This window comes from the organism of the source record quoted next, unplaced genomic scaffold (assembly GCF_019419815.1).
Source record: "Pyrus x bretschneideri cultivar Hongxiangsu unplaced genomic scaffold, Pyrus_bretschneideri_v1 Contig4, whole genome shotgun sequence".
NCBI classification, from domain to species: Eukaryota; Viridiplantae; Streptophyta; class Magnoliopsida; order Rosales; family Rosaceae; genus Pyrus; species Pyrus x bretschneideri.
Window position 1 is genome coordinate 343,495 of NW_025999723.1, and position 21,500 is coordinate 364,994.

Sequence of the window (21,500 nt, forward strand, 5' to 3'; positions counted from 1 at the left end):
AAATAGAAGAGATTGATCAATGAAGTTTTTTTTTTTTTTTTTTGGCTAGAAGATGAATGAAGTTTAATTAAATTTTTTTATTGATTATTTTCTCGAAAATAATAGTTGGCAATGAACTAGACGTTCAATTAATGCTAAGCTTTTATTTATCAAACCCAACCAAAAAAAAAAAAGTAATATGTGGTTATTTTTAAGGGAGTTTTAAGTCACGGTATTGTTTACTTTAACGAAAAATCACATTTTTACACTACAAAATTATTCCTGATACTATTCACTTTACCCTTTATTTTGTCCTTATCATTAAAACTCAAAGTTGTCAAGCCCTTGTCATTAGTTTTTCCTATTTTTAATAAATTAAATTAGTTTGTCTTAAATGTTATCGACTTCCTAGCATGCTCTAAGTTTATTTTTATAAATAAATTTCGTATAAATTAGGTTTTTTTTTTTTTTTAATACAAACTAGTTGAAAATCATGAGATGGACGGATGAACAAAATGATTATCTTGATTCATTAAATTATAAGATTGTTTGAGTAGAAATCTTAGTAGTATAAATAAAGCTAGCTTGTTGTTAGACAATAGCAATTGCATTGATCGGCGACGATGGAGAGATATTGTCGTATTATGAATGATGGAAGCCCTTGCTTTTTTCTTTTTTTTTTTTTATACGAAAAATAAAGTTAATTAAAGAGAGAAACTTTTGGTGCAACCATTTTCAGTACAAGCAAACAAAAAGAAATTTGAGTAATAGCGGATGAGGACCTATACTAAGTATAAGTGTCTTAAATCGAGTGTTCAACACTAATAATTACATCGGCAATAAAATCTGCTTTGCGATGAACACAAGACCAATAAATAAAAAAAAAATGAACTGACCAGAGATCTGATGTCGTAAATGATTGTCGTCGTTCGCCAAAGTGCACTACACTTGTTCAAATGATGGATGCTTTTGTGCTGTCCACCAAACATGAAGAAAAAGGAAGTCTACATGCATGTGTGTATGAGGGGGGGGAGAGAGAGAGAGAGACTTTGTGTGCATTTTTACGCAATCCATGTGATTTGCTTTTTTGTCCCAATTGAATCATCATCTATTGGGACCTTTGTATTGTCCTTCATTGCCACCCACAACCATACGTGTGTTAATCTACTTGATCTATATAGTACGCCGGATTTTGTCTAAATTCGAATTTATATTAGTTAGTATTGCTCACGGGAATGTGAAGTGTCGTTTTATATTATAACGTTAAGAGATTTTTTATATATAGAATCTCAGTTAATATTTTAAGCTACACTCGTTACTGTCAATTTATTTTATCACTTATATTATGCTGTGTGAAATATTGTTAGGCTTCTCTCACTGCCAAATTGATATTACATTGGAATCTCAACTCTCTTCACCATATCAAACCAAGTTAACTACTTGTGAAGATCATTTGCAATTGTTCAATTAATGTACATGTTGTGCCAACAATTGAGCATAGATGTCGTTTTCGTGTAGAAAGTATTTGGGTGATAAGGTAAGGCATGAATATATATATATATATATATAGATCTCGTGTTGCATAAATTATCCTTCGAAAACATACAAAAACATGTGTCACATGGTGCTCCCACGCCACTTTAAGCATAATGCAATTACCCTTTTTCCTTTTTCTTATTTTTCTCCGGAATATAAGGCAACCCATAAAATTATAAAAAATAATAAATAAAAAGTGCCATCCCGGGTTTACAGACAAAAAAAGAAAGTGGGAAATGAAAAAGGACCACCATTTAAGTTTCATTTATTATATACAACGCGATATATTTATATTACAGGTTCGAACTCACTATTTACAAGACTCAATTTAAACTCTCATATTTAACTCAAAATTATGTGAGGACGATGTGTTTGAACATCAAAATTTTTAAAGAGAGGAGTAGCTCATAGAGAAGTCTGAACAAAAATTGTGAATCTCGTGAAGTCATTTTCCCTTTTTTTAGAGAAATATGTTGTACAAATACTCCTCATAACATTCAATGTCCATGAAATAAGTACATGTGGACAAAATATGTATTTATTTGATTAGCACCGGATGTTACGCACTCGTGCTTGCACTCTCTTTTCTCCCTTATTAGAGTACTTTACGATTTTTAATATGTTGTTAACAATATTTTTTGAATTGTACGATCTACACACCTATTTTTATCTCTCACACAGTCCACTCAATTTCTGGCCGTCAGATTAAATAAACTAAAGAAAATCAATGGAAAAAAATAAACAAGAGTGTGAGAAATAAAAGAGTTTGACATATAGTATATTGTATTTTTGTTTATCATCCTAAAGTAGTGGTGAACCTCGCTGCTCTCTTGATTACCATTATATTAGTTTAATTTTGAGATTAGCTTAGCATATAAATTAGAGTAATGTTATTCATACCATATTTTTGTACCACATTTTCATACCATCTTAGGTGACATTTGATGTGGACAACCACATTATTTGAATTAATCAGATTTTTATTTTTAATTCATTATTTAATAAACTAATAATTAAGAAAAACTAGTTAATTAAATGATGACGGTGGTATACAAGGAGTCTTTCTCTTTCATTTCCTTGAGTTTTGCAAATTTTTCAAATGACACCTAAGGTGTATGAAAATATGATATAAAAATATGGTATGAATAACATTATTTTATAAATTAAATAAGATTAAATTCATAATAATTAATAAAGTGGTGACCATTACAGTAAAGAGGTACGGAAAAATTACAAAAAACACGATTCATGTCGCGCCACGTTACCCTACCTCGTACTTAATTACTAAATTTACTTCCATTATTTTCTTCTTTTTCCTTATTTTCATTTGTGGTCCCACTACTTTCTACCTTTCCGAACAATAAATAATTTTATATTTCAAGACTTTTATTATGAAGAATCTAATTTATTATCTACCAATCAGTCTGTCATTGTCTGGCCTAGTGCGAAGTAGCTGTCTGCTATGCATGATAAGTCGTAGTGCTTATCAGATCTGATCTTCGATTTGTGTTCCCACTTTCCTGACATGAATATTTAGGGTAACTTTCTATCATCTCACTTTCAATTTTCATATCAACATTATAAAATTTTATGTCAAAAACATAAAGTGACAGAGAATTTATAAAGAGTTTTACTTTTAAAAGTCTCCTTAACATTACTCATTAGGGTAATGCTACCCAAATACCATCTTTTACACTTTACGCACATCTCTTAATTTTTTATCATCGATTCAAATAAAGTAACAGAGAATATATGAAAAGTAAAAAGAGATACCTAAATAACACCACCCACTATTTGCTTTCTTTTTTTTCTTCCTAGATCTAAATGTTAGGGATTGTTGTATGTAATACTCATACCTTACTTTCCTCTAAGAAAAAAAAGCTACTGTAACTATATCCAATCTCTTTTTAAATTTATACACAAACTTTTTTATTTTTAATATTTGAATTGAATAAATAAATACAAAAAATAAGAACAAAATTACAGAGACATGTATAGAATGACAAAAAAAATGTGAAAATTGTTTTTTTATATTTAACTTAAAAAAATAAAATATTGACACTAAAAAAGATTTGGTGCGCCTAACATTTTTGCAATATTAAATAAAGTGTAAATTAGTGTACCATGCTATTTAGTAAATAAATGATGTGTCAACTTTTAATTAAATTTTATACTCCCCAATTAAAATTGGAGTAGGATTCTTTTCGTTTTTCTTTCCATTTCCTTTTTTCACATTCTTTAATTTGTCTTTCTCTTTCTATAAAAAATTAATATAAAATATTGACGTGGTTTAACCATGACCATTTAAATAGGAGAGGAGAGAAACGAAGGGAAAAAAAAGAGGAGAGAGAATCCTACTCCATTAAAATTAGAAAGCTTGTAGATGCATTTGTGAACTTTGATAGGGACTTTTAATGGATCATAATCTTAGATTGGGTTTGGGTCCTTTGGGACCACTTCAAAACAGCTCATCTGGATTTGACTTCACATTTTGTCACGTAACTAAGAAACGATCACTCACTAATAAACTTGAGAAATGCTATTGGAACTTTCTACCAACTTATGTTTTTAGCATAATATTTTATAATACTAATATGAGAATTGACGTTAAATTGTAAAATAACAAAAACTCCAATGAGAGCCCCACAAGCATTTCTCTAAATGTGATATCAAACATTTTGATCAAGTATATGCACTTTTAATATTCAATCGCAATTTGATTTTATTTAATGACAAGTGACTATCAATTCTTGATAATCGTGCAAGAAAACAAAATTGGAATACATATGATCACGTCATGTGCAATGAGTAGAATTCTCTTCTCTCCTATTCTCATCCATTTTCCTCCCTTCCTCTCACTTATTGCTTTATGTCTTATTGTCTCTATAAAAAAAATCAATATAAGATGTTGACATGGTTAAACCGTAATTATTCAAATAGAAAGAGAGGGAAGGAGTGAGATATTAGGAAGGAAGAGAATCATTCTCCAATGTGCAAAGCATTTCTTACATATTCACCAGATACGAGATATTACAAAAGAAAACTAACAAAAAAAAGTTTAAAAACTTTGAGTTTTAACAATAAAAACAAAATAAAGAGTAAAGTAAATAATACAAGAATTGACCTTTTAGTATAAAAATATAATTTTTCGTTAAATAAACAATACCAAATAAACAGTATCAAAATTTTTTTTGTTAAAGTTTCTTATTAAAAAGGCTACGCATTATTAAAGGTTATTTAAACATCGAAGATATTTTCCCAAATAATGATATATTTGTGTTTCGCATTAGTCTTATTCCATGTAAAAACTATCAAAATCAAACGTCGTTTCCAAAGTTTTTCCCTTGAAAAATACACCACATCTGAACACATGGCCCCCATTTTCCTTTAAATTTAAAGTTCAAGATTTTAAAAATAAAAAAGGAAAGAGGAAAAGGAAAAGGAAGGAGTGTGTAACACGTAGCAGGTTACATTTTGAGTGCCAGGGACATTTCAGTGTCGCCACGTGTCAGTAGCTCGGAGGTAGTCTGATGGACTAAATAAACTCGCTCGAGCAGTCAAGGGACATTTTAAAAACTCACGCTAATAGACTCAACAAATTCAGTAAGAAAACAACATTTTTGTGTCTTCCTCAAAACGTAAGAGAGAATTTTTTTAACAATATCCTAAACTAATCTAATTTATGGATAAGAATTTAATTTTGAGGTGCAAGGGCAATATATTATAAGCATGATAATTTCTTGCACGATTATTTAATCGAACACGAAACGACACAAAAATAGTAAGTTTTGAATCAATCAGTTAACAAGTTAGGTCATTATCGGGTTACCCATTAAGAACCTGTTAACATTTCAGACCCTTATCGGGTCACACGTTAAAAAAACCTATTAAGATAATGGATATGACATATAAACGCAAGATAATGGATATGACACATAAACGCCACAAATACAACCAATTCACCAAGTTAGACATTAGGCATTAATTTGACACGAACGATAGCCCGTTAATATGTCGGGTCGTTATCGAATCACTTGTTAAGAATCTATTAAGATAACAAGTTTGACACGACATAATTTGTTAAGGTAACAGATATAATACAAAATCGATACGACCACAATAAACACCAGGTCTAATTTAATGCGTGTATTTATGCGTGAAAAAAAAAGGCTTGCAAGAAAAACTAACCAGAAAGAATTTAGGAAACAGCCTCCACAGGAGAAGAATGAACAAGAAAGAATTTTCCGATGACTTAATTAAACAAAGGGTCCATACACATGCATACATACATACCTCAAAGTCTGCCAACTTTCTTGCATTTGCAAGCCCCATTTTTCGAAATTGGCCGGTGAAGGCGATCTGCTGATTAGTGGTAATGAGGCTTATTCTGTATCAAGAATCAGCAACTTTGGTGAAAATAAGGGAGGCATAGTTAGCAATTGTTGATTCCGGAGATTGCCGAAGGCGTCCGATCACAGAGAACAGCGGTGATGAACGGAGGAATTGTCTGCAGGGCTGATGCGAACACATCTTTGCCAATGAGAACAGAGCTATTTTCAGAGGTGACTCGTTTACTGAATCTTTCCTACCAGGCGGGTTCAGTGCCACCACAGAACAATCAGCCACCAACTTCAGTAAAGACTGCAGTACAAAAGTGAGGAATTTCGTGATTCTATCATGGCAATGTATATAGAACAAAGCTTGAAAAGACTTGGTTTCGAAAAGCATGGTTAGGGTGATTATCTAAAGAAAGAAAGGAATCAAAACCACAAACCTGCATGGCTCCTTTAGACACAATATCTTCACAAAGCTGGTCGGAGTGGCGGACGAGATTGCTTAGTGCACCTGCAGCATTTGCTTTAGTCTTGTCTTCTTCGGACGAAACCAACAAATTCGCAAGAGAGGGTATAGATCTTCGTAGCTCCTCATATAATATCTTGTCATGGTAGGCAGCATTCCCAATCTGCAGAGAGAAATTAAGTTAAACAGTTAAGGTAGACACATATTCTTGATAGGATAGCGAAGAACAAACTTAATTGATCAACTGCAACAGACAGCTCAAAGTAACATAAGACATCATTCACGGGAAGAGAACTTACAGCAAAGCAAGCAAATTTCCGTGTCCGTTTATCTGGATCAGAACATCGATCAATAAGGAGACCAATGATTTGATGCCTTGCCTGAGATCATCATATTCCATTGTAAGATACAAAAAAGAAATCTAATCTCATCCACGTGTGTGTGCGCTTCATCATCCAGACTGGGTATTCGCAGAACCTTAAAACAATCTGTCATTCACTACTTACTAGGGAACTATAAAAGTAGGAGCTGTGCCGGCACATATTTCCTAGAGCACTGCAAGCCTTTGAGCGCACATTAGGATCTTCATGGGTTAGAAATTCCTTGAAGAACTCCAATACAGATGCTCCATTAATGTATTCGTAGAATCCCTAAACGCCCAAAGAAGGAAGAAATATTAAGAAATAAAATGTTTCATTTTTTACCTTCTATTACTTAGATGACAAGGATTCCCCTAAACAACACGATGTTCCTTCCACAGCTCAGACACTTCAACATTAAAAAGGTGAACACATATTGAACAACAATATTACATGCAGCAACAACTATATTCAATCAAAAACCATATCTGACCTTATCCATGCGAGCCAAATCAGAAACAATCATCAGAACATCCAGCATCACCTCTCTTGGGCTTGAACAGTCGAGCAATCTTCTCATCCTTTTAGGATCCAACAAGCCTTTACCCACAAGTTGAACTGCCAATGGTCGGTAACCAATCATTTTTGCAAGGAAGGCCACAGGTCTTCCCATATCCTTTAAGTCCAAGTGCTCTAAACACCAAAGAACGATGCCTGGCACTCCTACCTGTAAACTTCAGAAGAAATTGAATGAGAAACACATATCAAGATTCAGCTTATGAATTCATTCTGATATCTGATATAATACTGGTGTATATGCTGTGTATCCTCCAAACAAGAATGTCAAGTATCTAATGAACACCATCCTGGAATAAGATTCTAAACAAACCTCAACCCTGTCTCCACAAAGAGGAAAAACAAAGGAAAGAAAATCGAACCTCCAACAGGTTTTTAATATACTTTCCAAGGTCTTCTTCAATTACTTTCACCATGTCTTTGTCTTCCAGGCCAACTCTCACACCTGGTGAACCCAGGTTGAGAAGGGCCCCACTATTCACTGAAGCAGTGGTTGATGGCAATCCTGGAGCATTCTGTACGGCCACAAAAGGAAATGCCAAGACATCAATTACTGCATTTGTTATATCTCTTACACCATCTCTCCCTCCACCAGGCCCAACCCAGGACTTTACAAGCTTGAGATGCATATCAGATATCAAGTCAGAGATGAGCTTGATATGATTACATCTAAGCAGAATCTGCCGAAAAGTTAAGGCTCCAGCTGAAAGGCACTGACATATTGACAATATTGTCCATATGACTCCTATAGGGGAAAGCCCAACTTGATCATTGGTGCTGTCAACTTCTGGTTGGTTGTTGGCTAACAAATCCACTAGAAGCAGAGGGATATTGCTTGCACACAGCTGTTTAACAGCTAAGGGTCCTCCCCACCTCAATCTGGACTCCAACAAGCCAATACATCCATCCCTTAGACCATGCCAGTATGAGAGAGCGCCACTGGGGCCATTCAGACACAATTCATTTCCATTGCCTGATGAAAGCTTCAAGTATTCACATAGCTTGGCACTTTTAGGAATCAAAGGCACTGCTACCTCAAAGATAGAAGACTCAACAGAACTGCCCGATTCAAGGAATAAAATGGAAGTCAGTGCCAGCATGGCTGATGCAGTATGAGCTTGAAAAGAGGCGTTTTTGCTCTCATCAGAAGAAAAATGATGAGAAAGGACAGAAAGTCGAGAAAGCTGCTTCTTTGGAGAGGTTGTTAGCATAAATAGTGCAGAATTTCTTCCGGTTGCCTTCAAACATTGTGCAACTGTTGCAAGGATGAGGCATGAATGCAGAACCAAGGCAGTGGGATTGGTTAATTTGCTCATGAAGGTGGTTGTCTCAATTGCTTGGAGATCTTTATTTTGAGATGAAATGCACAAAGACAACAAAGAGAATATCTCTGAAATAATGGTTCCATCACCTCCGCCACTAACAACAGTAGTTACAGGTAGGGAACCAGGCAGGCCACATAGAACACCTGGAACAATTCCATTATGCAAGCAGCACCTCAACAACAACTGAAACATGGAAAAGAATTAGTGATTATGAACACTAGATCCAACCACAAATGTAATTAAAAACTGCCGTTGAAATTTCTCAAGAAATTTTCCTTCTCATTACTTTACAGTTTCAAAAAACAACACCCTGTTTACAGGTGGATTTCTTAGAGATTTTAGGTGCTGTCTTTTGGTGTGCATGTAAATTGGATGAGAGAAACACCTGAATGACAGCATTCAGTGAAGCTTCAAGTCGTTGATGAAGGCAATAATGGATAGCAACTTGTACTGCTTTTGATCTAAGGAATGCTCTTGTAACTACAGCAACAAGTTTTGATGCTTCTGTCCCAATCAAAGAACCTTGATCTTTATCCCTAATGCCAAGTTGGGGTGAAGGCCGGCGCATAGTGTTTAGCGGGAATAAATAGGCATTTCTTTTCATAGAAAGATTTTCTGATGCATCTATCAGAAACCAAATTGCCACACATGCTTCACAAGCTGCACGCAGCATATTTGAAGAGCCTGAAATAAGACTTGACCCTGCGGTTACTAAGCAGAGACAAAGTTGGTCCACTAACCCAGATGTTTTAGCGTGATCCAGAATCTGTTTCAGTACTTCATTAGGATCAGAAGTTGAGGAAAAAGATTTAAGGCCCTGATCGACTCTTCTTAACATGATAGTAATGCAAGCAATGGACTCATACAGAACTCTTCCAGATGCATCTTCACTACAACCTACAACCTACACATTCAACAGGATGAGAACTAGAAGCAGGAACTTAAATTGTAGCTATAAAGCAATATGACCATAAAAAGAATCATACCTGTGAAAAAATATCAGATAAGGCAACCCAGTGCCTGAAATATGAGCCACCAATGCTGCTTCCAGCACTGTCAACCAAAATTTTAATCACTGAGAAACTCTGCAAAAGTTAAAAAAACAATGATTTTATCAGTCACCTTGATCATCAAACAGATGGGGGAAAAACCCATCTCTCTACTTATGATCTGTTCATCAACTTAAAGCTTCATAAGATGCTAAGTTTAAAAGATGCAGAAGACATAGAAAACACATTGCATAAGTGTAAGATGACATGGTGGGGGATGGAGAACATAATATGGCTAACACTTAATTTCACTGACAGCCAATCATCTCCACATGAAAACCAATTTCAAGCATAAGGCCATGGGGATGTGGCAAAACTCAAGATGCAATAATCAGAGACAAGAAACTTCTAAATGATGCACTTATACCTTCGCCTTTAACTCATTTACTTCAGAAGATTTCATGCTCACAATGATGGCAGTGTAAGCAAGAAGTTCGTGTATTATTTCATCAAGCAGCCTGCTGGAATGGAAGGCACCCGCTGCAACTAAGTTTAAAAGGATTCTCAAAGACTGGTTTGAATTAAGAATATCTTCATCCCTGTACATATTTTGAAACAATCAACTCATCCGGATAAAAAACATAGGTATTTGGTTATATAATTGTCCAACAAATGTAGGAATGAAATTCTGCTTTACTTGCAAGAATTTGGGGGTCCATTGGAGCATCTTTTTAGTGGTACCAAAACATGTGCTAATGCTTCATTATCTTGACTTATTATCTGTGCACCCTTGACTGTACGAGAGTTATTTTCCAATCTGTCCAAAATTTGGCAACCTGAAGCAAAATGTTACTTAGGAACTAATAATTGCAATAATTGCAATACTTATGCTTCCATTGAAAAACACAAAGCCAAGGCCTCAATCATAACATATTAAATTGATTTTATTGAACAAATAGAAACAGACTATTTTTCCTTGATATGAAGTTTAAATACCTGACTGTTTAACTTCATTAGGATTTGCAAATCCTGGGAACTCGTTTGGAGAAGAATTGACTGTTGTGGATTCAGGAGTATTTGCTTGAGCATCATTCAGAAAACTTATTCCGCTGTTGTTCTCTGAAGAAGCTGGAGAGTGGACTTTACCAATGACAGTGGAAATATTTTAATAACAATTCAAAGAAAACCATTTGAAATTTTGAAGTAAAGAAAAAAGTAACTACCAGGAGATGAAACAGCCAGACCAACTGATGCTTGAACTTTGTTTCCGTCACCCCTCCATGCGGCAACACATCCCCTATCCGCAGCAGTTGCAGAACGCATTTCCTGGAAAGGTATAATAACTGCTGTAGTTATCTAATTCTACAACTGACACATGGCACTCTTATATATACACTATCATGGATCTCAAGTGAAACATTGTAAAACAAAATAAAGGTTTTATTAGCAGAAGTATAAAAGAACTTATCAAAAGTAAATATAGAAAATGCAGCTACGAAGAGATATTATACCCTAGCCTCCAGTTCAAGAGGAGTCTCTTTAACAAATGGGTGTTCCAGAAGAGCTGGCCAAGTCAATCGATTTTGAGGTACCTGTTTCCCAAAAATAAAACACCTGTTAACACTGGAGGTTGGCAGAAATAACCGTTGAAACTTTTGAACTGAAAAGGCCATAATTTCAAATTGTATAGCAAACCTTATTGAGCAGTCCCTTAAGAAAGTTTTTAAAACTTGGACTCATGTTGTCAGGATATTTAACTGGATCCTGAGACATTTCAATGCAGCATTAAATCATACTTTTTATTGACATACCTAACAAAAGTCTAATAAAATCTGATGACATGTACCTTAACAATGTGCCTGATGAGTGCATATACAGAGTTTGTATAAAATGGAGGCTGGCCTACAAATAATTCATATCTGTTGTGTACACAAAAATAATAATTGTCAACAAATATGGGAAAAAGAAGAGAAATAAAGATGAGGCAGAAATATGGGCCAGCCCAAACAGGTTGTGGAACTTGCTACTAAATTGTATTTATTTGAATTGTGATCTATGGTAAATTGGGATGAGTTACAGAAGTGAATATCCTATAACTTGCACGAAATACCACATGACAGCAAGGCTAAAGCAGAAATAAGGTAAGAAAGCACATGACATGAAGGAATAGATTCAATTAGAAACCCTCTTGAACTATGTAAGAGAAGTAAAAGAATTTTCAATAGCATGGGTCAAAATCTAACAAATCAGTAGCAGAACACTTAAATAGAAACTCAAGGAAATATTTTGATGGAAGGATAAAAGAAGGAATGCAGCATACAATATTACTCCAAGAGACCAGAGATCTGCAGTGTGGTTGTAAGGTTGTTCCCGTACTAGTTCAGGTGCCATGTACAGAGGAGTACCTAAGAAACATTAATGAAAACTTCACCGAATGGGCAAATACACTAGCATAGTTCCTTCAGGATCTTCGGGGAGTATCTATAAGTTAATCAAGAATTGTAAGCTAACCTTTAATGGATCGCAAAACAACAGTGTTTGTGGACATTGCACGTGCAAACCCAAAATCACAGAGCTGCGACAAACAAGAAAATTTATTAGTTATCTGATACCAGAAATTCACTTATAAGAAACATCAGATGTATAACGCAGACAGAGGGGAAGAAAGTAAGAACAATTCACGTAAGAATATGAATTACTTTGTTCAGTTGTTCATATATTTATGTTTAACATAGAGATTATCGGTAGAATCAACCTTAACAATAGAACCAGCACCAATAAGAATGTTTTGTGGTTTCATATCGCGATGGATGATACGATTGGAATGTAGATAATGCAATGCCCTCACCTGTAAAATTCAATAAAGGAAAATTTTAACATTATATTATAGAATAATAAAGAAAAAGTATAACCAACAACTGTAAAAACTAAACAATCAAATGTGATAATCAATTGAGATGGAGCCTAAAATTCGTACTAAAGAATATACCAGCTGCTTTGCGATAGCTTGAACTTGTTCTTCAGGAAGGCACTTATCATCCTCAAGAATTTCAAATAGTTCACCCTGCATACCAAGAAAATCTTTCATAATTCATGTATCTGAACATATTCCACAAAAAGCAAGATATCCTTGTACATCTGGAAGGGTTTCCAAAATAACAAGCTACGGTAGATAAATTAATGCAGTCATATTGAAGAAAGGGATCAGTACTTGTGCAAATTCTGTGACAACACAGAACTCTTGTGGACTTTCAAAGGAATCAAGCATTTCAATGATGTTTTCGTGCTTCAACTTTCGTAGGATCTGCACATAGAGGAACATTGGATATTAAACAACTAAAAATTGAAAAGGAAATGTCAATCATAAATGATAAACCAAATCAAGGAAGTTCAAGATGTAAACTACATTTGATTTGAGATAAAAAGAATGAGTCCAATACCTCAATTTCTTGTCTTAAATTGTGGATATCTTTGTCACTTTTGCCATGCTTCATAATGAATTTCATTGCAACGGTCTGCAACAGGGACAAAAACACGTCACCAGCATAAACATTAAACACTAAACACAAAGAAAAAGAACGAAAGGAAAAAAAAAAAAAAAAAACAATTAGAAGTGCAAAAGGTAATTACCTGACCCGTGTGCTTTCTCCTTCCCTTGTATACCTTCCCAAAGGAACCTTCACCTACAAGCTCAATCACATGGTAGTTCTCGACTCCCATCCTTTGAACCCACCACTTTGTATCTGTACCCTTTTCGGTCCTGTAAGATAAACAAATACACAAGAAGTACTAAAATCAATCTGGTGTGGCTCACATTAGACAAATTCATGAGATTAGAATTTGCAAACTAAATTATTTTAAGTGATGGTGATGTTTGATTACCAGTTACCTCCGGAAGCCTCTTCGAGCTGGTTTAATTGAAAATTGATGCAATTCCCAAATGCAAACTCAATCAAACCTAAATTGGCAAAAATATTCATACAAACATAACCCATTTGTGTGTGGAAATTCAAATAATACCCAAATAAACTGAACCACATATCAGCTTAAATGAAGTAACTAGGAAATGTAATAATAGTAACTTCTACTTCTAGATCCTAAATTCAAAATAAAACAAAAACCCTAATCTTCCTAATGGGTTTTTGGTCTGCAATCGGAAATTAAAATCCAACCCAAAAGACAAGAGGGAAACAATTGTGATTGGTTAGCAAAGAGAAATGAAGTGAAATAAATGAATCATGGAACCGTGCAAAACGAAAGCAGATTAGGAAAATAACAGATAGAGAAATGCATACAAAACCCTGAAGTTTAATCTGAAATCTGACTGAAAAGGAAATTGCAGATCGTTTTTGGAAAGAGTATCGAAATGTACCTGGAACTCAAGTTAGAGAGAGAGAGAGAGAGAGAGAGAGAGAGAGAGAGATTTGAAAATTGGTATAGACTGGACTGAGAGTGAGAGAGGGGTCAGGTTTTTGTGGATTTTTCCCGCTCATCTTTAATTTTCAGTTTTCAAGTTTTAATTGACAGAGTGTGAGCGACGGGCGAGGCTTTGGGCCGTTGGCCCTTATGAAAATAAAGGAAATTTCAACTTTGATTTATAATACAATGTGATTGAAATCACACTAAATAAAGCATTATTTACCGCTTAGAGTTATGCCCTAACATTCCTTCATTTACTTTTTTTTTCTTTAAAAAGGAGACAACTGCTGACTTCACCGCAACAATCCACTTTTTTCGGGGGTCGATAATACTCACAAAGACATTTCATCTTCCTTTTGTGTGATTCACCAGCGCCAGGAATCAAACCCAATACGAATTGTGTGGAATATGGGTCTAAAATTCATCTCTAACCACTGGGGCACTTCGTGGTGATCACATTGTTCGTTGGTTGTTGTTTGTTTTTTTGGGCAACAATTATTCACATTATCATAATTTCAATATGTAACTAAAATTTGATTATTTATTTACTAAATAACATTATTAGATGTTGATCATTAAAATGTGACCGAGAAAATAGACCGCCTAAATCAAGTAGCAATGCAAATTTAGAAGGAAAAAGGAGGTTGGATTATAAAACTCCCAAAATTCCAATTTACTGAAAAATAATATCAATTATCAAGTTGGCTCATTCGATATATTGATTGTTTATACATTCTTCTTATTTTTTAAGATTCTATAATGTTGATTGATTTTAAATCTTCTGCACCAAAAACCGTCTGTGGTCTATCTACTCAAGTTGACTTAATTTGTCTTTGCTTTTTTAATTCATTTTATCGAGAAGATAAGTCAAAGAGTTAACACTATTATGAGGGGTTTAAATGAATGACTAGACGTCAACAAAAGAGATAAATTTAAAAATTAACATTATTAAGTGAGGTTTAAATAAATGGCTAGGTTACAAAACACACCACATAGAGCTTTGTTTGTTATAGATTTGAACTCTGTTTGATGATCAGAACATTTATTTTGTAGGCCATTCTTTGAAGATCAACTTTCCAAAAAATCAACAAAACCAAAAAATGTTTAATCATCTGTTATGTTGTCATAATTTTTTTTACAACGATATGGGCTAACAATAATATGATTCAAATTCGCTTTTGGGCTAGTAATAACATGATTCAAATTCGTTTTTAGCAAGAATTGAACTTAAGATCATTTACAAGTGAAGAAAAATATCATTAGACTGCAGTATTAAGTAGCCATAATTTTTATATTTAATTAAAAGGTGGTTTATTTGTTGGGAAGCAGTTAGATGAAAGTGACTTTCATTTTAAGGTTAGGTCATATCCATAGAGAAATGCTAAAAAGACTATTTTAAAGTAAAAATTTTCATGAACTCTTTATCACCTTATAGGTTGATGTTAATTTTCATGACAATATTGTAAAACATTATACAAAAAAAATATAAGGTGACAAATAATTCATGAAGAGTTCGACTTTTAAAAGAGTCTTGTTTGCATTTTTCTAATTTATACTTAGAAAGAGAGAGTTAGCTGATGTATGGATTGATATGTTGCAAAAAATGGTAAGCACAAATGACAAATTCCAAGCCCACAATCACATGATTGGGTTGGTGAGCATTATTATTAAGGAAAACAAACCCCCAAAAACTTCTCTATAAGGAGGCAAACCAAGGTTTAACCCCCAACACCTTAAACCCAAAAATCATAATGTAAAATGACCATTCTCTCCCCCTTACTCAGTCTCTGTTTCTGTTTCAGTTCCCATTGCCCGCCATTTGGTTCTCTGCTACTTCCTGCAACGCAGTTCTTGGCTTCTCTACCATCTTATCTTCTGTTTTGATCTTTAATTGACTTTTCAGCATTATCCTTAGCTGCCTTAGACTCTTAGCCTCCAATTCACTCGCCACGCTATCCTTGTCGGTGGCATCCGCGTCTCTCTTGACCTCAACTCCTCCATTGTCACTGCCACCATCCATGTTTTCCTCATTGTCATCAAAGATGTAGCTCATGATTTCCGATCGCTTCTTGCCTGGAGACTTCCCGGGTTTTGAGAGAGTTGGACGGGGAAACTGAAGCGGAAGCTGCTCAGATTCCGAGGGTGGCAATGTTGGAGCCTTGTCCAAAACTGGGCCGCCTTTTACACAAACATCAACTTCAGAAGTTATTCCGAGGGTGACACCTTCTGCTACTTCAGCCACATTACTAGCACCAACCAAACTTTCATCACCAAATTCTTCTCCTTCCTCAGTGACGGCATCATGAGAACCATCTTCGGTCATGGATTCTCTTTCCGAATCGAATTCATCACACTCAACTGAGTTTTCAGCCGTGGTTTCATCTTCACTAAATTCTCCTTCAGAGCTGTCATCAGAATCTCCATCCTTGATCGAGTCTGATCCAAAATCGAATTTCTCGTTATAATCCGCCTCTGCCACGTCATACGTTGAGTCCTTGCCACTAAGCATAGGCTGCTGGTCACCAGACAAGCTCAGAGTCAATGGCTCAGGCTTATCAGCTTCTTCTGTATTAGCCACATCCATAACTTCTTCAGTCTCCCCAGCGGCAGATTTCGAGTCAGAATTGTCATTCTCAAGATTTTGATCCTCCACCGCAGTGATTTCATCTTCCGGTTTCTCAGCAGCAATAGAATGGTCCATGTCCTCAGCAGAAACGTCATCAGAAACTTTGGCGGCCAAAGAGTTTTCCGTTTCTTCATCATTAGGTTCTGCAGCAATCACAAAACAAAATGGAACCCCAAAATTAGAATTGATAACCATAAAATCAAATGCACAAGTATCTTGGCCATAACAAAATCTCCTTAAACTTACTCTTGTCATATGCTGCATCCGTAACTTCTGAAACCACAATGTCATATGAGGCCGCCTCTGATTCAGATACCTCAGCTTCCGGTTCAGATTTTTGCTCGGAATCATCTACTTCAATCCCATCGGCCTTGCTATTTTCCTCCACATCACCGTTCAACTGCCCTTCATTCTCCAATGGAACTTCAGAAACATCAACTCTCTCTGAGTTCGCCTCCGGTACTGTCCGCATATTTGACCCTGTTTCATAACAAGAATTATGTCAGAGAACATGATTTTCCTTCCTAATATATATCTGAGAAACAATACACTTAGTTGATTAAAAAAATCAAATTATAAGTAGAAAAAACTTGATATTCAAATGAGCAAACGAATGCCGCTGGACTTACCCTCATCAACTGAGACATCAGTCTTCTCCGAATCATTGTTGATTTCAGAGGAAAGTTCATTCATCTTAAAAGGCATACTGTTCTCATACCCCAGGCTCAAGTTAGCCATGGTCTTTTCCAGCAGCCTCACGGATCGCCTCGTGTTATACATGCTCTTCTGCAGGGAAGCTGTCTCCTTCTGCGTCTCTGTCTTTTGGCGAGCAGACGCAGCTGGAGCCCTACTCCGAGTGCTTGGTGCGGCAGGAGTCTTGGGCACCACCTCAGCCATTTCCTGGTCCACCACCTCTTCAGCGACTGCTCTCCTTGTCACCCCGCGGCGATTGCGTGTCAATGGCTGTGAGCTTTCTGGCTCTTCAGTGATTGGCTTTCTTCGAGCGGAGGTTCTTGCAGCAGTACGAGGGATACTTAGTGAGCCATTCATTGTTTTCTGTGGAGATTGATTCAGCAACTCTTCAATTCCTTCCACCTGACACAGCAAGACAGTCAGATTACAAAGAGACAATTTCAGGCATGTTTAGCTTCAAGAAAATACATGAAAATAAAATCAACTATTTAGATGTTGTTTTCTGATTGGAAAATAGGCATCTGATTCTCGGCAACCAAACAGAATAGGATTTCAGAGAACGATTCCCTGATTTAATTTATCTTAAAAAATTATGATTCAGCTGATACTGAACAGTATTATATAGGTTTGAATCGATATACGAAAGATCCACAAGGATTGAGCTCCAAACACAAAAGAAAAAAGTTCAATCATTTTTTCCCTTTCGGCTCATTTTCTCACCAACCAAACACAAAATAATTTAGAAAATGAGATGTACAATCCAAATTAAATAGATAAAATTTAAACAAGGAAACGGCAATCTCCAGCAAATTTGAATCTGGAAATGTACCGACTTTGGAGATTTCACTTTCACATATCAATTTTCTCCGAATCCAAACGGATACGAACTTAAACCAATATTTTATACCAAATCAGGAAAAAGAAGAAGGGGATAAGAGCATTACGAGTTTGAGATTCTTGAGAGAATCGGCCATGGCGACATTGGTGAGGTTGGCTGGGAGTTTGTTCCTCTTGCACAGAGTCTGGAGCTCTCTTCTGGAAAGGGTGGAGAAATCCATGGCTGTAGGGAACCGCTAGATGATCAAAACAAGCTGTTTTGGTCTTCGAAAGAGACGGCTAAAGATTCAGAGTGAAGAGTGTAGAAGCGTTGGAGAAAACAAGTGAGCAATCGGGGGTATTTATACTAGGAGAGAGACAATTGGAAAACCCTAGAAATTGTGACCGTTAGGGCGCGGATTTGAAATTTGAATTTTGTTTATTATATTCCTTTTTTTTATTTTATTACGTAAGTGATTGAAAAATTCGACCACTGATAGAAAAAATTATGACAAATTCATATGAACAATTCTTCGCTGTCCAAGGAATAGCACTAGCTGTTCTTAATTACGAATCGACATCTATCTAATAATTGAAATTGAAAATTATACTTGGACACGTGTCTTTATATGATTGAGAGAGTTCAGCAACGAAGTGGTGTTCAATTCGTATTTGGTAAATATATATCGCTGTATGTATAAAAGTATCATACAGTAGCGAATGCGTTAATATTTCATTGGCCCTAATTTAAATATGAATTCATAATAGGATTAAATTTAATTATCAAATTAACATTATTAATCTTATTGTCGGATTTCTCAGGACGATGGATTTTTCCCACAAATGTAAATGTTTTTCAATAACTCTGCAACAGATGCACACGAACATCTATCCCATATTCAAATATCTGCGACATTTACTAGCAATTCAGACATGCAAAACTTACAAACTCACGAAAACAGATCAGTCTCAAACTAACTTAAAGCACGCAATGTGATGAATTCAATAGATTTAAACAAACTAAAAGTACTTTCTAGAGAAACATGTGCTTATGTGAATTTAAAAGTGCGTTTGACAGATCAGCTTAAAAGTGTTTATGTGAATTTCCATGAGTGCATTTGACAGATTAGCTTAAAAGTGTTTTTGTGAATTTAAAAGTGCTTTCTAGAGAAACATGTGCTTCTTCATGAAGCACTTCAAAGTGTTTTTCAATAAACACTTGAACTTTGAATAAACTTCAACTTGTTGCTTTACTTTTAACAAAAGCACTTATGAGCAAAAATGATTGGAGAAAGTCCTAATGTAAGTATCTTTCTCGCACACATATCAGACGGGAACACGGTGCTAAGACCAGGGAGAAAGGCAGATTTGTGATGACAATGACCGAAAGGCTTCATGTTTTCGTTTTATTTTAGTACCGGCATTTGCTTTCTAGACTCGTAATTTTGACTTCTTGCTAATTAGTACTACAGTCTAATGATATTTCTCTTCATTTGTCCTATAATCTAGTCCTATAGTCTTATGTTTCATTCTCGACAAAAGCGAATTCAAAAGCAATGTGATGAATTCAATAGTTTTAAACAAACTAATCAATTCAGCCTAAATTACATCAGTAGAGCAGTCATAAAATCAATCAAAGCAAGCAAAGCAGAAAAACACTTGACTGAACACTTACAATCCATATGAGAAAACAAGCCTCCCAGCTTCCCGCCCTCACACCTTCAAAAGCTGCATCTTGTTAGAATATGCAATGGAAATCCAATCAGGCTGTGCAGCAGACCACTGCAGCTGATTAATCTCCGCACCTGCGGAGTACATCGACATGGGGTCGATTCCATTCGGCCCAGCAACCGTGGGCAGGTCCTAAATAAGCGCCTGAGTGTCATCCCCAGCAGAGCAAATGTGCCTACAACTCTGGGGGCCCCAAGCAATAGCATTTACACTACCTCGGTGCCTCTCCAGCTCCGCCACTGGCATGGTCGGCGATCGGATATCCAAGATCACAACAGTATTGCTGTCCATCAGAATTGTAGCCATGTACCTCAAATCCTGCTTGTTCCAAGCCAATCGGAGCAAAGGGGTATCCGGCTGAGGGCTCTCGTAGATGATCGTGGAGTGCTCCTTGTCCCTAAAATCGAAAATTCTCACCGACCCATCAGCCGAAACCGAAGCAAAAACCCTAGCTTCCCCCCACGCGATATCGTATACCTCTTCATCGTGCGCAATCAGCTGGGTTTCGACGACCCCCTTTTCAATGTCCCAAATTGTGCAGGTTGTGTCGATGCTGGAAGTCCCAATTCGCCGGGGCTCGATGTCGTTCCAATCGAACGACGTCAGTGGGGCGCAGAACTCGCTGGTCCTGCTGTTGTTTAACACCTGGATGGGCTCGACGGAGGAGTCGCCGACCTCCCAGAGGCGGAGGTAGTCGCCGGAGGAAGCAAAGAGTTCATTGGTTTTATTGAAAGGGTATCCGGGTCGAAGGAGATGATGTCGACCCGGTTCGAGTACTCCTCGATAAAGCTGCCGACGGCGATCAGATGGTGCTGGTGGCGGGTTCGGGTTTGGGGCGAGGCGAACGCCATGGCGTATAGCGGGTACGGCGACTCGTACGTCACCGAGTTCTCCTGTCGGAGATGCGATTCTTGCGTAGAGTTCTCCATTTTCTTCCTCCTCAAATTTTCTCGGGAAAGTGACGGAAAAGTTGTCGAGAGGGAGAAGAGGTAGTCTGGGGGAAGGTTTCGGGTCGGGTTTCGGAAGAGTGGGTTGTTCGCGTTTGGATTTTGGAAGGAAATGCGCGAAGAGATTTGGGAAGCAGGTGATTCCAACTCCAGAAACGACGTGTAGTTTGCGCGCGCGAAACTGAAAAGTTAGTTGGTCACCAAAGTCAAACTGTCAAAGTAGCTAGTGTGTGCTCGCACACGTATTTTGACTGGACTTCTCCATGGGCTTTGATTTTATTTGGGCCTACATGTACATGTGATCCAGTATATGAAATGGTTTGGGCCTTGATTATATTTAGGCCTAAATGTACCTGTGATCCAGTATAGAGAAGTCCAGTCACATGTTTGGGCCTCAAAAGTATTGGTCATGGCTAACAACACTTGGTAGTATTTGGAAGGGGGGTGACTTTAGCTTATTGTCCTACATCAGGCATCACTTATTGTACATAAAATTTGTGCACAGCACAACAATTCATTATCATGTGTGAAGGAAAATCATGGATCTTGATGCATAAAGCTAGATTAACTTAGACTCGATCGTAAAATCACACAAACGTACTAGAACACGAGATGTATCACGGTTTGCAGAAGTTGAGCTACGTTAATGTTGGTGTAGTTTCGATTGAGAGTAAAGTAACAGAGTAACTAAGGTTTAAGATACA

General features: G+C 36.4%; 2 protein-coding genes and 1 pseudogene across 4 annotated transcripts; all 3 read right to left on the reverse strand.

Annotated features, from left to right (window-relative positions):
• Window positions 1–5,648: 5,648 nt before the first annotated feature.
• Window positions 5,649–14,020, reverse strand: LOC103951520 (serine/threonine-protein kinase TIO). Of its 3 annotated transcripts, none has more exons than XM_048565739.1 (24): window positions 13,937–14,020; window positions 13,454–13,522; window positions 13,195–13,324; window positions 13,005–13,079; window positions 12,776–12,868; window positions 12,554–12,628; window positions 12,320–12,412; window positions 12,076–12,139; window positions 11,885–11,969; window positions 11,411–11,483; window positions 11,260–11,328; window positions 11,076–11,156; window positions 10,788–10,890; window positions 10,561–10,692; window positions 10,262–10,400; window positions 9,992–10,163; window positions 9,562–9,660; window positions 8,961–9,479; window positions 7,613–8,758; window positions 7,168–7,401; window positions 6,822–6,965; window positions 6,615–6,695; window positions 6,290–6,478; window positions 5,649–6,156 (listed from the first exon to the last, which is right to left on the reverse strand). In XM_048565739.1, exons 3-24 carry the CDS (start codon window positions 13,282–13,284, stop codon window positions 5,908–5,910), a joined length of 4,005 nt encoding a protein of 1,334 aa, XP_048421696.1. In that variant the 5' UTR covers window positions 13,285–13,324; window positions 13,454–13,522; window positions 13,937–14,020; the 3' UTR covers window positions 5,649–5,907. The 3 variants fall into 3 exon arrangements, with proteins under 3 accessions (XP_048421696.1, XP_048421694.1, XP_048421695.1); XM_048565737.1 differs by having other exon boundaries at window positions 10,561–10,704; window positions 13,937–14,016; XM_048565738.1 differs by having other exon boundaries at window positions 10,561–10,704; window positions 13,447–13,522; window positions 13,937–14,012.
• A 1,526-nt stretch (window positions 14,021–15,546) lies between these two features.
• On the reverse strand, window positions 15,547–18,578 carry LOC103951522 (retinitis pigmentosa 1-like 1 protein). The gene is made up of 4 exons (XM_048565563.1): window positions 18,247–18,578; window positions 17,239–17,704; window positions 16,856–17,089; window positions 15,547–16,752 (listed from the first exon to the last, which is right to left on the reverse strand). Exons 1-4 carry the CDS (start codon window positions 18,358–18,360, stop codon window positions 15,782–15,784), a joined length of 1,785 nt encoding a protein of 594 aa, XP_048421520.1. The 5' UTR covers window positions 18,361–18,578; the 3' UTR covers window positions 15,547–15,781.
• A 1,086-nt stretch (window positions 18,579–19,664) lies between these two features.
• Window positions 19,665–21,311, reverse strand: LOC103951579 (annotated as a pseudogene).
• Window positions 21,312–21,500: the final 189 nt, after the last annotated feature.

Bases quoted from the DNA above. Each gene is read 5' to 3' on its own strand.
- LOC103951522 (XM_048565563.1), bottom strand. From the start codon at position 18,360: ATGGATTTCTCCACCCTTTCCAGAAGAGAGCTCCAGACTCTGTGCAAG. The intron at 17,090-17,238 runs GTAAGTCCAGCG...GTTATGAAACAG, and splicing joins TGATGTCTCAGTTGATGAGG to GGTCAAATATGCGGACAGTA. The intron at 16,753-16,855 runs GTAAGTTTAAGG...TGATTGCTGCAG, and splicing joins GGATGCAGCATATGACAAGA to AACCTAATGATGAAGAAACG.
- LOC103951520 (XM_048565737.1), bottom strand. From the start codon at position 13,284: ATGGGAGTCGAGAACTACCATGTGATTGAGCTTGTAGGTGAAGGTTCC. The intron at 11,970-12,075 runs GTTAGCTTACAA...AATGTTTCTTAG, and splicing joins TGTTTTGCGATCCATTAAAG to GTACTCCTCTGTACATGGCA. The intron at 6,966-7,167 runs GTCAGATATGGT...TTGGGCGTTTAG, and splicing joins ATTTGGCTCGCATGGATAAG to GGATTCTACGAATACATTAA.